We start from the raw sequence: 14,968 nt of genomic DNA, 5'->3' as shown, positions 1-14,968 counted from the left end.
CATACATATGGCTACTAAATAACTATATAGCTATATAGTTCAGTAGCTACATTATCATTCATTGACTGTGGCTCACTAGTAGATACTTTCACTATAAAAAGTGGACAGCCTTTAAGCTGATATGTGACTCAGGAGTGCAACTGCCGGCATGACCTGGGGGTAACTGTGACATTTAAAATTATGCAGGCTGAGTAAATCACTAATAAACCCTACTCTCAAGAAATTGCCTCTAGTTCAGGGATATTGTATGATCTGGCATAATGTTGCAGTATAATCAGATAATAGATCAAATCAAACATGCATTAACTATATAACTTAGCTACAACCTGAATCCATGTACTGTACTAGCTTATATTATATCATGACAACTACAAATATCATGACAACTACAAATGCAAAACTACTTAAAAGTGTATATACAAGTTATATTAGTTCAACTTCATCCTAGCCATGGATGGTCCAAAAATTGAACCTATCATAAGCTCATCATTCACCTCTAATACTTCTGAAACTCTGAACACCACTTTTGCTGTTGGATCGTGTAAGCTCCTAACCACCCTCCCCTCCTCATCAACTAACAGTATCATATTGTGCAAAAACTCAGGATGGTTGAAAACATTGGCTAGTTGAAGCTGCAACAAGATTATCATAATACTATACTCCGTATCATACAGTACGGTATAGTACTAGGATCCCTCCAAAACAAAATGGCACCACCCCCTTCCAATTCTTCCACCAAAAATCATCATAGAAACCTTTAGCACGACAAAAAGCAGAAGAGTTCTAGCATTTAAAATAGCCAAATTTATAACTGAACTTGCTTAGAAACGATATCTGTGACAACAGAGATATAGAAGACTTAGGCTATATATCATACAGTACGGTAGTACTGTATATTAGGGTTTATGGTGGTTTAACAATATCACCCGAAAAACAGCTTCATATTTCTTTCATAACAGCTTGGCAGCATTCATTAGGCATAGCCAAGCCCATAAATATCTTCAGAGTGACCCCACAAATTCCCATGAATATTTTCAATTTGACAAGTAGAATGAAAAATTAGAAATTTCAAGTTACATTAGGGATCAAATTAAAGAAAAAAGCAGTGAAATAGTTAAAAATTAGTAAAAGAAGAGAGGTTATCTATACACTACTAACTATTCCCTTATTTCACTACTTTTTCTTTTCTTTGATCTCCAATCCATCTAATATTTTGTTTTCTTGTTTGTTTACTTTTTATAACGTAATTATGACTACTGAATTTGCTTTTTTTCTTTTATTATTTTAATTATTATTTTTACTCCGGGCTAGACGGAATGCCCTTGCCACCACCCCCAGCACTGGCTGTCAAGTGCTGGACAGCTGGATAACACCAGCGAAAGTAAAATAAATGCATACTACATCAAAAGAAAGAATGGCACCATAGCATATGCATGCCATACATTGAAGCTTGCATCTGAACGCACACTCCAACAATCAATTACTGAAAGCTAAGTGGCCACTAAACTTCATTGTCAACTATGTTCTGCCCATTACACAACAAAAAACACTGGACGAAGTGACGTCAAACAGTGAAGAAATCAAGCCCATAGCTTTATCCATTGTCAAATTGTGCTTAGTTTAGTTAGTTATTGAAAGTTCATAGAAATTTGTTAGTCAATCTGAAAATATTTATGGGCTTGGCTATGCACAGCTGTTATAAAGGAAAAGTGAGGTTTTTTTGGGTAATACTGGGCAAGAAAATCAGTAATACCATATTGTATGATGCTGACCTACTGACTAAATGGCTAACTAATGAACCAACTAACTGACTAACTGATGCCTCTAGCCAAGCATAACCTGACAATGGATTAAGGCTACCAGGTTTGATTTCTTCACCGTTCAATGTTGCTTTGCCCAAAGACATGCCTTTTGCCAACTGTAGTACTGTACATACAATACATGCATCATGGACTTCTTTTGCTCTCCTTTGTGTCCCAGTTCTTTTTGTTGACAACACAAAGTGTTAATTCCTGGTAGTACGATACAGCTTCTTCTATTTGTGGTAGGTCAAGTAGTGGTGGATTGATTGCAGAGACGCTTCTCGTATTGTTATTTGTTTGTAGTGCTGTGTAACGGGCAGAACATAGCTGAAAACAAAGCATAATGGCCACTTACCATAATTATGGTATTAAAAAGTAAACAAACAAGTAGAAGCTAGATTAGAGATCAAAGAAAAAGTAGTGACAAGGGATTCATGATAGCTAAAATTAGTGTATAAGAAAGGTTGCCTATACCTGCAGATATACTCTCGTATGTACGTACGTACATAGGTATGTATGTGTGTATGCATGCATGCATGTGTATGTATGCATGCATGTATGTATGTATGTATGTATGTATGCATGCATGCATGCATGTATGTATGTATGTATGTATGTATGTATGTATGTATGTATGTATGTATGTATGTATGTATGTATGTATGTATGTATGTATGTATGTATGTATTTATTATGTCATGACCCTATCCATACCTTTGCCGCTATAAATTGGATCCACGACTGTTGTGATGAGAAGTCCAATAAGGCACTAGGTCTTACAAACGGAACTGCAAACCAGAACCCACCATACTTTCTTGAAGGAGTGATGTTGTCAACTATTCCAGGCAGACCAGAAATAAACATGTCCCATTGTCCTTCCTTGGGTCCCTTCAAGTAAAATCTATCAGTGACAAAAATTGCATTACAACATGTAACTTTTTGCATTCTATAAATGCAGATTTATTAATAATAAGCCATGGTGTTCAGTTAAGAAAACAAAACAGTGGCAATCAATGCTTGGTTTAATGCTATTTTATACGCATTTTCAAAAAAGCAAGCTTTAAATCAATTTAAGAAAATTTCTTGGTAAGCAAAGCTCCTCCAGAAATACTTGCTGTTGATTGATGATTTTTCAGTACAGTTTTGAAACAGTTGTGGATCAAGGGGGGCATAGGGGGTACGTGCCCCCCTCCCAAAAATATAGACCGAGATACTCTAATAGAGCAGTCAGTCAAATAATCTAATAGAACAGTCACCCTGCACATATAACACTATTGAGAATCCTCCATAGTTGCTGAATATGAAAAAACTATAGAATCTGCAACACTATCCCATGCATGGGCACACTTAGCCTGCTAAGGATATTTTGAAGCACATGGTCTTGTGTATGCCGCTCTTTAGGTCCATAATAATTATAGCTATATACTGAACTGCTCATGACTGTTGCTCATCATTCTATACAACTTTTGATCAATGTAATCAACTTGGAAAGCAGTATGATTTAGATATTTGTAAAAAACCACTCTACATCAAAATTTTAGTCCTGAAACACATGGAATAGGTTTAGCTTCGCAGCCCCCAGACCCCCTGCTCTTCTACCCCGCTAAATATTGCTGAAATTTTATTTATGAAAGAATTATTGTGTATACTGTATATGAACCAGCTAGAATACAATGCAACAATAATGAATCCAAACATTACATGGATTTTCAAGTCTCTTACTTCATCAGCATACAACAAGTACCTTTAGTTTAGAATGTACAAGTACTTATGTCTGTAGAAACATTGCCATGAATGTATGAAAAATAAATGTAAATTTTTCATAGAATGGATTGAAAATGCCCCATGGTATCTCCATCACATAGCAATGAACAATGACATGGTCTTTAAAGTAAGGAAATGTACTCACAACACAAGTACAGATTACTGTACAGTACCTGCAAACATCAATCCATATGAATATCTGCCATAAAAAATATTTAATAATATTATTTGATTGATTTCTTTAAGTTAAGGTCATAGAAGTGTCAAGGGTTCAACATGAATCATTTTTCTATATGATTTCATAAGTACACTCATGGTAAATTCATGACAAAATGAGTCATTGTTAAAAGCTGGTGTACTCCAATCAAACAATCATTTTCTCTACTTAGGGTAACAATTACACTAACTTGACAGATCTGAGGGACTATTAAAATATATATTACTTCAAAAGAATTTCTTACCTAGCCACCCTGCTTTTTGACAATTCAGAAACTAACAAAAACTCTTCATCAGAACTTTTGGCAACACCGTTTGGTGTATTGAGCTGCTTTACTACACTGGTCTGGCCAGTAATAGGATTGTAGTGTAGTAACATACCAGTATCATTGTGTTTGCCAAAAATATAATCCATGAATGGAAAAGATTCACCAAGTAAGTCATGCTCAGCAAAGTTTACACTCAGACATGAGAAGAATACACTACCATTGGATATTACCACGGGGTAGTTGAAAAATGTACAAGTAACATCGGTAGATATTTTTGGACCACACAGAACGTTCTTTTTACCAGTTTTGGTGTTGATACTAACAAGACCTTTGTAAGCATCTGCCACAATTAAGTTGTCACTGTTGTCCCAGTGCAATCCTAGTGGTCTTCCACAAACAGAAAGCATATCTATCTGTCCTAAAACAACAAAATGTACAGTCCATTCCGAAATTAAATGACATGGACTAATCATTATTATAGTCAAACTTATTTATAAGTAAACATGTTGAAGTTTGTAGGTACACCCATTTATAGCAAATATGTTTTGCTGCATTTTAACACTTTGAATGACTGATCATTAGTTATAAACCTTAATTGTTTAGCTACACCTTTTGCTTAACTTAATACAATAGTGGAGTGCCCAAAATGCGGCTTTTCAACTGCAGCAGCTACATTGCATGCACTATGGACTTACCTTGTTAATATTATTATTAACACTTTGCGGTGACCAGCACTGAAGGTCTGACAGCAACATGTGCTGCAGCCTTAGGATTACCTAATTCAATGACTTAGACTGTTCTCCTTTGTGTCCCATTTCCTTTTCCACTGCAGCATAGGTATTGATTCATGGTAGCGTGTGACGCTGCTGGAATTGTCTGTAATTTCTGTAGTGACTGTATTGCTTGAAAAGACACTTTTAGTACTGATCTTGGTATGCATTGGTTCACCAATCATACAAAAAGAAATAGTAAATGAATAAGCGTAGGGAAAATTAGAAATTTATATTTGAGTACGGATCATAAAAAACGAGCAATGAAACAATGGAGGTCATCTACTATCTGTTTCTGTATGCAGCTCTGTGTATTCTACAAAATTATTTCTCTGTGCATACCTATACTCTCAAGCACCATTGCAGTATGTATCACAGTATTTCTAACATTATCACCCATGATAATCATAATCCTAATGATTTATCTCATCAATGCATTGAGGCTGATAGTAATTATTCAAGATTCAACATACACATGCCAAATTAGATTCACTGTGGCATTGACGAAAATAAGGAAGTCTAGAAATCTATCTTTGCCGTGGCACTGAAGATGACAAGTACAAATGAGGAACTCCACTAATCTGTTAACTTCATCTGTGGCATTGACGATGATAAGAAGTTTCATTGTGGCTTTGCGTGACACTCAAGAACTTGTAAGGTATTTAGACACGAACATGCCATGTAATGAACAATGATATAAACTCTTGCTAATGTGGGGCACTTGCCCAAAGTACAAGCAGTGTTGACTGGTGGAAACCACAGCATTTTCATGGTCAAAGTTCTATGACTCTGTTTAAGGGTCCAAGGCAGTGGGGCCCAGCCTGCAGTCCATATGAGCGGGTATAAAGTAGATGCACACTAAGTGTATGATAGTATCTCAATATTCCTTTACAAAGTTTGCAAATAGTATATGTGTCAATGTTATGCATCACCCTCAACAGGGGTGAGGCCTCTCCGTGGACTCCTCTGGTACGACATACTTGTAGCTACATTAGATTACTGAATCATTCACTATATCCTCAAATAGATGCATACATTGTCCACCCATTTGTTACACCATAACTAACCACACTTGTCATATGGAGGATCACCCATCCTGGTCACTATAGTATAGGTCTCTTTCTCAAGGTCAATCTTCACCACACGTCCATCAATCAGACCAGTATACAAATGACCTGGTTAATGTATACAAATACATTACAGAGTATGTATGGTAAATAAATTACCATCTTTTCCTAGTTCAAATGATTCTGGTCCAGCTATCTGTCCTTCAAAGAGTTTTCTAGCTTTCTGTAGCTCATTGTTGATGGCATATACTCCAGTGAACCGTGGACCACCATCAGGTCTAGATAAGCAACAAGTGTTAATATCCAGCCAACTTCTCTATGATAAGGTACGTATGTGTATAATACAAGTATAGCATCAATTTAAATATCACTGGTAAATAATATATGGTAAGGGTAATATAATTAAAAATTGGCCTTGATAACAACATACCCATGACCAACAGGACCAATCAGTGAAGGTAGAAAGTACACAACAACTCCAGATACTCCCACCATGATCAGTACCACAAGTATCATGACACGACAACATGACCGACCAACTGGTTGTTGCGCATGTTGAGGTTGCTTTGAATCTAAAATTATAGAAGTGTACACATATCATTATTCTCACAGCATATCGAATTATATATACCAACTTAAATTCAACAGATATGTGATTGTACTATCAGAACCATACTAATGGAAATGATATGTTATGGTTAGAAGAAATTACCGGAAAAGCACAAAAACAAACCAAAATAAAAAATAATACTTTTTAATTAAATTTTTGTTCTTGTTCCAAAAATAACATCATAATAACAAAAAAAAAAAAAAAAAAATATATATAATAGCCCCAAATAAATAATTAATAACACAAAAGCAAAAAAAAGTCCAGACCCACTCCCAAAAATAATACCCACTACATAGATAGGCTAACCCCAACCACAAAACAGAGTATACGGAATGGCTCGCTTAGTTAACCATAACCCCTGGGAGCAAAACACCTAAAAGTAATAATAACTCTCCACCTTTTATCATAAATTTCTTTATTTCTAAATTATTAAATTTATATTAATAATTTAGAAATAGGAATTTAAAGGATTAAACACAAAAAATGGAAAAATCCCTAACAAATAAATAAGGAATACAAGCGTTCCTAAAATATACATTTCTCTTCGCCCCAAATCTTGTCCCCCTATTAAATAAAAAGAGGCCCGTTACCTTACCAGTTACTTTACTGGTATCAGTCTTCTCTTTTTGACTTCTTTGTCTCATGGCTATAAGGTATAATCACAAACTGTTGCTAAACTATAAACATACAGTAGCTATATACAAAAGATTGTGAGCAATTTATACAAGATGATATGTAAGACTCCACATGTAAATTGCCAACTCCATCATAGTTACTGACTTACAGCTAATGCATAAATATTACTATTACTGCAAATATCAGTGTTACTGGTGTGGTGTTCATGCATAGCAACCACTTGCTCTAACATGGAGGCCTATGTGCATACCAACATGTTATACTTAAGCATCTTGATCAAGATGCCCTGATTTGTAGGGGACACTAAGTACATGGATTGTCCACAGTGGCTCCACATTATTAGCAGATTTCACTGTACCTATAAACAGAAGTGAAGCTTTCTATCCAGAGGTGGTTCTAGAAAAATTGCTGACTGGTTTCCAACTTTAGGGTAGGGGCGGGGTCCATACAGTGGTATTAGAACTTACTATATAGTTTATTTAGTTAACTATGAGTGAAAATCACCCTAAAGTGTACATTCTAAGCCTAAATAGAGAGATTTAAGACCTTATCAAGCAGTTACAAAAGTTATGAAATCAAGAACGAGAATTGTTTAAAGAGACTTGAAGGGACAAAAAAGCATTTTGGATTGTTTTGTAGTGAAGAGAGTAATTTGATCACTAATACTTACTAATAAAGTATCCAAGTAGTTAAATATGTTATTATAGGCTTAAAGTTTGTTGAGCATTTTAATTATTTTTGATCTCAAAAAGTTGACTGGTTTCCGGAAACCAGTGAAACCTCCTTAGAACTGCACCTGCTTTCTATGATTATTCCTACAAACTGATTGAAGATTTGTTTCATGCAGGTAAGAGCTGTGCAAAAAGCAGGAAGAGCGGTCATTTGATAATTTGAAAATGTGTCCATTGCAGAACACACACAACAGCTATATAACTTGAAACACCACAATGCACAAATTACGTTGAATGGTATGGTAAGTGCACTTCTAGTGCCTAACAGATGATTGTAGTGAAAATCATTGGCGTACACTTTAATTTATGATTAATTATAATATACAATTTGTCCTTTACCCAAATGTTGTTTATGTTTTGGCACTTTGCTTTAGGATAAAGAACAGAGTATACAGAATATGTGTGACTGGCTCTGGGAAAAATGGTCTAATCACCATATTGAAAAATGTTGGTTTGAAGTATTTAGTGGGCTGCAACTAAAGAATAAGCTGCTTAGCTACATGTACCAAGTTTTATACCAATCCCGTTCCAGAGTATCCGCTGTACAAGTAGCTAATAGCTAAGTTTCCCCAACACTATTTTAACTCAAGGCTGGCCGTATTAGGTGAGCTCCTACACTAATGGGGTGGCAGGGAAAGCAAGAGTTTGTGTACAGAACAGATAGGGATGAATAAGGCCAACATTCAAGGAAATGTGCAGCATAGGTCTTTATTCAACACCACAGAGTAGCGCTGCACATCCACATACACCCATTCCCAGGTTAACCAGAGCTCCATTAAAGTCCCAGCTACAGATTACTTGTACGGCTTGCTACTGGGCTTGGAAAAAGCAGACCACTCAAGCCTGGCTGATTTTGATAGTGAATTAGATAGTGTATTCATGTAGTTTTGAAATCAAACCGGTGGTCATAGATACTAACCCCAGGTACCTGGGGTTAGTATATCTATGCTGTGGTCATGGGTGATAAGACCAGATTTCCCAGATCCAGTCATGATCACATATTGGAATGTCGCCCTGGACCCTTGTAGCCAAGCAGTTTTGACTTTTGACTTTCACTAAAAATCACACTTTACTTTTGAGACCAAATTTTAGCATACATTTACGTTGCTAATCTGAAAGTATCAATAGTGGTATAAACCTTTCAAGCTGTGCTTGTCCTTCGACCAACTGCAAAGTTCAAGCTTGACTTTTGACTTTCACTTTGATGAAAATCAGAGTGTGCATGTGGCCATGACCTCCTGGATGGCTAGTCTGGCGCCGCCCGCCCCTTCGCATAAAGTAAGGGTCTGGTGAAATACGGATACTAAATCATTTCTAGCGCCCAGATTTGGCGCTAGCCAATTAGTGCATGCCAATGACGTTCATACAGAAATCGCCTTGGCAACACAATGCTTTTGTTTGAATTGAAGTGCAATCATCTGACGTAACAAGCATTACGTGCGCTGTCTAATTGAATTCCTTTTGAAATGATTAGGTATTTGTATTTCTCCAGACCCTTACTTTTTGCGAAGGGGCGGGCGGTGCCAGACTACTGGATGGCCTGACCACTCAAAATCTATGGGCTCCGGCCCTGCTAAGAGACCTTACAGGTAACAATTAAATCACACATCTGACCGATTTAAAAGCTTGCGAAAAAAACAAACACTGAGTTATAAGCTTATACTCCGAGGGGTCCGCAACGCAGCAAAATCACGTACGAGATTCAGAATCTTTACGGATTCACCGGAGATTCAGAGATTCCGAGGGATTCAGTCGAGATTCTCCGGGATTCATGCAGATTCGGTGGGATTCACCCAAGATTCAGTGGGATTCACTCGAGATTCAGTGGGATTCACTAGAGATTCAGTGGGATTCACTCGAGATTCAGTGGGATTCACCCGAGATTCAGTTTATATTCAGTGAGATTCACCCGAGATTCGAGGATTCAATCAAATTTAGCCCGGCCAAATCTCAGAGGTCGGCTTTCTAGCGACTAAATATGTTCACCAGGATATATTAGTGTCAAAAGCAGCTCTAAGGGAAGCTTTGGATTCTGCTTCGCCGAAGTGCATTACAGCATCTCAAAGAATATTTATGGCTAGGGATTGTCGTGAGTGGTTTCCTGCCTCCCCAGACTGACTCTTTAGTTAGTTAAATGTACATGCATGTATACTTACTTTATGTTTTGTACTCCCTTGCCATGCCCACCCAGGCGTTTTTAACCAACCCTGTCTGGTGGTCGCATGTGACTGAGGATTCCTTAATGTTAGTGTAAATGTTTGTGTCTCATATAATAATGATGGTTTCTCTCTCTCTTCAGCTAGTGAATATCATAAGTTTAAATTTGGCATTGTAGCTACGTAACTTGGACAACACTGATCAAGCAGCATGGACTCAGTAGCTAGCTAGCTCTTCATACTGGCTCAGTGTGATGATTCCTGGTACCAAAATTTAACTACCGAATGTCCAGCTTATATATATATATAGGCTGCCACTAGTGCCATTAGGCAACTTGCAGTTGTAGCTGCTCGTATTATACATATATGTACAAGTGTAATATTTCTTGTAGCAGATGTATCATGTATATAAATATACCTCACCAGTTTTAGTACATGCCATGGAGATGGCTAATTGGACTGAGATTCAGAATAAAACTATGCACTATATGCATCTATACACCGACATCAAGATCATGCATGACAAGTAATCATGCCATGTGTACACTAACATAACATATTAACTGTAAGGATTTCACTTTTCATTTACAGTTTTTACAAAACCATTTTTGTCCTGGTACAATATTGTTATCAGTGCCTATGCACTCAAAGTGAAACCATTCTTTACACGTCATTTTGCCACATCGCACCATTTCCTTTTTCTTGTCATTTGGTGACCTACAGTAACAATACACTTCTGTTTTCACAATCTTTGATTGAAGCACTCTTTTCTCCCTGATAGTCGGAAATAGGGCCATTCTTTTAGTCTCAAGGCAAGTAAGTATAAGTGTTCTCTCATCAAACCTTGATTGTACACAATTGATGATGGATCTTGTCCATGGGCAATACTGGTAATATAAGCGGCTGCTAACAGTCCACAATCATTGTCTCCAGATTGTTTGTTAACATTAGCAATTCCAATGGTAAAATACTTGTTCTTGGTAAACACAAGTTGCGACAGCAGTAATCTTGTGTGCTCATGGAGCAAAGAGTACTTAGAATCATATAGAATAACATCAGCACTATCAGCATTTCCACTAGCCGATGCTACTACCCAATGATTACGGTTTACCAAAAGTATCTGCAACGATGTCAATCCTGTGGGCATTGCATGGTGTCATTTTCTGTAAATCTTGTTTCAGGGTATCTTGCAAAGAATGAATATTAGGGAAATTGGCACTTCAACCTTGACTGTTAGCTAGGTGTTATTGAAAAAGCACAACATGGCATGCAATTCAGTCCTCAATTTAGTCTCAACACTATTAAGCCTGTTGATTTTATTCAAGGATTAGGCTTTTCACCTAGCTTGACAAAACCTGTTGATGAAACGTGGATTTAACAGCAAAGTTTTGTCCTCCATACGCGTCTACGCGAAGTGGTTTGTTTTCTATGTACCTGTCATCATTTAGTCTGCCTTCCACACCTCGCTCCGAGCTGCCCTCGCATCTGTCCAAGTCCTGAGCCAAATCCACTGTAGCTTCAGACATCGAGCTATAGTACGTTCGCGTTGAGCTGAACCCTCAAAAACGATTAATAACTTACGATTGCTACATCGCATGGGGCTCCTGTATAGCTCGATACGTAGCGCTTCTCGATCCGCTAAAAATATATTAAAAGCGCTTCATTCGAATGTAAGACACTCCCGTTATGGCACTGTAAAGTTTCGCCATACATTTTCAATGGGGAAGCCTCTAAAGCGCGGCCCTTTGATGGTCATGTTGACACATGTTTGTGGCGAAGCCAGACGTCACATACCCGCCCTCAACACGCATGATTTCACCATCCCTTATGTAAGAGGCTGTAATACACTTTTACAAGAAAAATAAAACAGATTTTGTGTGTGTAAAACAGAGTTGCATAAGTAGAAGAGCTGGGGCCACTGTTGCACTGTATTTAGAAGATAAGTGGCCTGCTTATATTCAGGTAAAAACTTCTTCAGCCTCAAAAGAGAAAAAAACCAAATTATAACAGCTCAAAATCCGTTATGTAGCATTTGCGTTCCTGCAAGTGAGCCAAACAACATGTATTTTACTTCACATTCACCACAGCTGACTATCGTCTTCTGTTCCCATTTAGTCAATTTGTCATTTTAATACTTTTCTCATCACTTCACCACACATGTACACAGTTTTTCCAGCCAGCATTTTGTTTTTGAAGATACATTCCCAAAAAACTCTAAAAGTTTCAACAAATGAAATAATACTGTTTGTATGAATTTGGGCTGATAGTACCTGTAGTGACTTCCAAACACTCCTGCACTGATTAAATATACAAGGGATGGTATGTTCAACTTCGGATAGCACAATAAAGCAATGATATTTTTTATTAAAGTGCACACACTTACACGTACTTCATCTGTATTTTTATGTACTTCACAGAGTTTAATCCCAGCTACCTGATGACTCCTGGGGAACAAAATCAAGTTATAACACCAATGCTGCAAATATCAAACAATCTTACATCAGATGAAGTAAGCCCAGAAGAAGACTTGGACCTGCTGCTGCTAGTGGACAATTCATTAATACCACCATCACCATCTTCACTATCACTGCCGATTTGGATGAGGAATTGCTCTAGAAGTTCTTCATTACCCAAGTCTCATCCAAATACACAACTGGTCTTCCTTCAGTTCTGTTGCACCTCGTTCGTCTTTAATATTTATGATACTGATGGACTGTGCAGGGCTGCTCATAGCATACCCTGCACATACGTGTAGTGAAATTAAAGCACAAACAGTTTCAATGCTAACCTCTTGTCATTAATCGTCTTGTACTTAAATCCCATATCACTCAACACTCTTTAAAGCAATGTTCTACCCCCAGAGAAAACACCATCATTCTTAAGTTTGGCCTAAGACGGAGTAAGTGACAAAGTTCCAGGTTTCAAAATTTAACTTACCAAAATCTTTGAGAGCGATAGATTTCCTCCCTTCCGTACAATGAATGGATCTTGTCTGATAGTATCTGGGTTAAAACTGTCTGTATCAACAAGGACTCGTGAACATTTGTACCTGACGATTACAGAATTGAGCGGGCTTGTGCAAAGTGCATTTTGTACCTTTTTCTTGGCGTAAATAAATCGCCTTTCTTGCGGTGCTCCATTCTAATGGATGTCCTTGAAATCCCTGCGTGGCGTAATGTATGCCAAAACCCAGCAAAGAAGGCACGATACAATACCGGTGGCCTTCGAGATTCTCTCCGTGATGTTGATAGAAATTTTACATTTCTTCGCTTCTTGCTTAAAGTACTCCCATAGTTTCATAAGTAGATACTTCGTTTGGCTGTTTAACGTCTTCCCAAAAGGGTTTCGCTCCGCACTCGCTGACGGTATACTGGACGCCATATTCTCAACAATTAAGTGCGCGCCCGTAACATGGGTTTACGAATAAATGCGTCATAAACATTATGTTTAAAGCCTTTGATCTTGTATGGCTTCTTAATCAACAACTCAGGATTCAGCTCAACGCGAACGTACTATAGCACTGATCGAATAACCAACTATTGTACAACACAGTCAACACCTGAGCTATTGCCAGCTATCACAACGTACCAGTGTTAGCAACAGACAAAGGTGAGCTCTTGCGCGAGCCAAGTCAGTGCAACGACACCTCAAACGACACGAGGTAACACCTCCAGCTGATCGCGAATTTTTTGTAGATCACGTGATCAATATCCGGGAAATTCCCGAAAATCTCCGGAAAATCTCGTGATAAGATTCAAAGATTCACAAAGATTCAGGCTCAAGGTGTACGAGATTCAGGTTGCGTTGCGGACCCCTCGTTATACTCTCGGCTTAGCCAATCTTTCAACCCACAATTACCAATAACACTCGTTTTATGCCCCTGATCGAGACCAGAGCAGTTGCAAGGTGGCAAATAGACCCACATAAATTATTATAAACATAGACATGTATTACCGTTTCAACCAGTAGATGTAGAAGTAGTCTCTCGTAGCCAGACCCACTCTTCGCGCGGCGCTTATCGATTGATAATTATAAGCGCCTAGCTGCTAGGCGCTTATAATTTTCAATCGATAAGCGCCGCGCGAAGAGTGGGTCTGGCTACGCGAGACTACAGTAGAAGCAGTCTCAGCCCTGGACCTAGCTATCGTTTTGCCTTGGCGCCCGGATTGAAGCTGCATGCGCTTAATAATGATTTTGTTATGCACCTATCCTCTGGCACCTAGCTATCAATGTTATCCCCCACCTACCAATGGCGGATCCAGGATAGGGCATTTGGGGCGAATCCCCCTCCCCCCCCCCCCCCTCAAGAAATTGCATACAAGATCGAGATACTCTATTAGAGCTGTCAATTACTCTAATAAAGCAGTCACAATGTTCATGAGGTAGTGTAGCTTACCTATGAAACTATAAGATTTTATTTTACCGTATAACATACGTGATAGAATATATTTGGTAAAGGATAACTAGTTATTATTGTTGTGACTTTTTTTTTTTTTTGCTCTTCAACTTTTTTCAGCAAGGTGCCCCCCTCTTTCCAAACTCTGGATCCTCCCCTGCCTACCCCCTCCCGGGCGTAGTGGGGGAAATGGTGGGGATTTGACTTTTTGAAAAATCAAATTCTCCACCCATGGGGGAACGACTAGTGGTCAAATCTCCATGTAGTATGGCTGTTAGGTACTTTAGGAAACAGGTCAATTCCATTAGCTTGCAAGTTAAAACAAACGCCTAAAATTTTGAGCGGTCAAATGCCCCACTAGTGGGGCAGAGTTTTGGATCAAATCAGGTCAAATTCCCCCCGGCACTAATCCCCTAGTAAGCCCGGGAGGGGGGTATGTGGCTTAACATTGATAGGTGCATTAGACCACGCAACCAACTCAGTTTTTTTTTGCTTACTGTTATATCGCTATACAGAGGCTCACTATTTAGGTCCATTTGTTTTCGCTTTAA

The 14,968-nt window shown here is 38.2% G+C and overlaps 1 protein-coding gene across 2 annotated transcripts; it reads right to left on the bottom strand.

Moving 5' to 3' along the window:
- Positions 1 to 337: 337 nt before the first annotated feature.
- Positions 338 to 14,052, bottom strand: LOC136242211 (adipocyte plasma membrane-associated protein-like). 2 transcript variants are annotated; one of them, XM_066033634.1, is made up of 8 exons: positions 13,976 to 14,052; positions 7,094 to 7,144; positions 6,319 to 6,460; positions 6,048 to 6,166; positions 5,889 to 5,996; positions 4,028 to 4,469; positions 2,517 to 2,703; positions 338 to 632 (listed from the first exon to the last, which is right to left on the bottom strand). In XM_066033634.1, exons 2-8 carry the CDS (start codon positions 7,140 to 7,142, stop codon positions 429 to 431), a joined length of 1,251 nt encoding a protein of 416 aa, XP_065889706.1. In that variant the 5' UTR covers positions 7,143 to 7,144; positions 13,976 to 14,052; the 3' UTR covers positions 338 to 428. The 2 variants fall into 2 exon arrangements, with proteins under 2 accessions (XP_065889706.1, XP_065889707.1); XM_066033635.1 differs by lacking the exon at positions 7,094 to 7,144 and having other exon boundaries at positions 13,976 to 14,040.
- Between the last annotated feature and the right edge of the window lie 916 nt (positions 14,053 to 14,968).

The sequence above is a fragment of the Dysidea avara genome, chromosome 13, assembly GCF_963678975.1.
Source record: "Dysidea avara chromosome 13, odDysAvar1.4, whole genome shotgun sequence".
Classification (NCBI taxonomy): Eukaryota; Metazoa; Porifera; class Demospongiae; order Dictyoceratida; family Dysideidae; genus Dysidea; species Dysidea avara.
The sequence above is the reverse complement of the archived record's forward strand: the minus strand, read 5'-3'. Positions and strand labels throughout refer to the sequence as shown.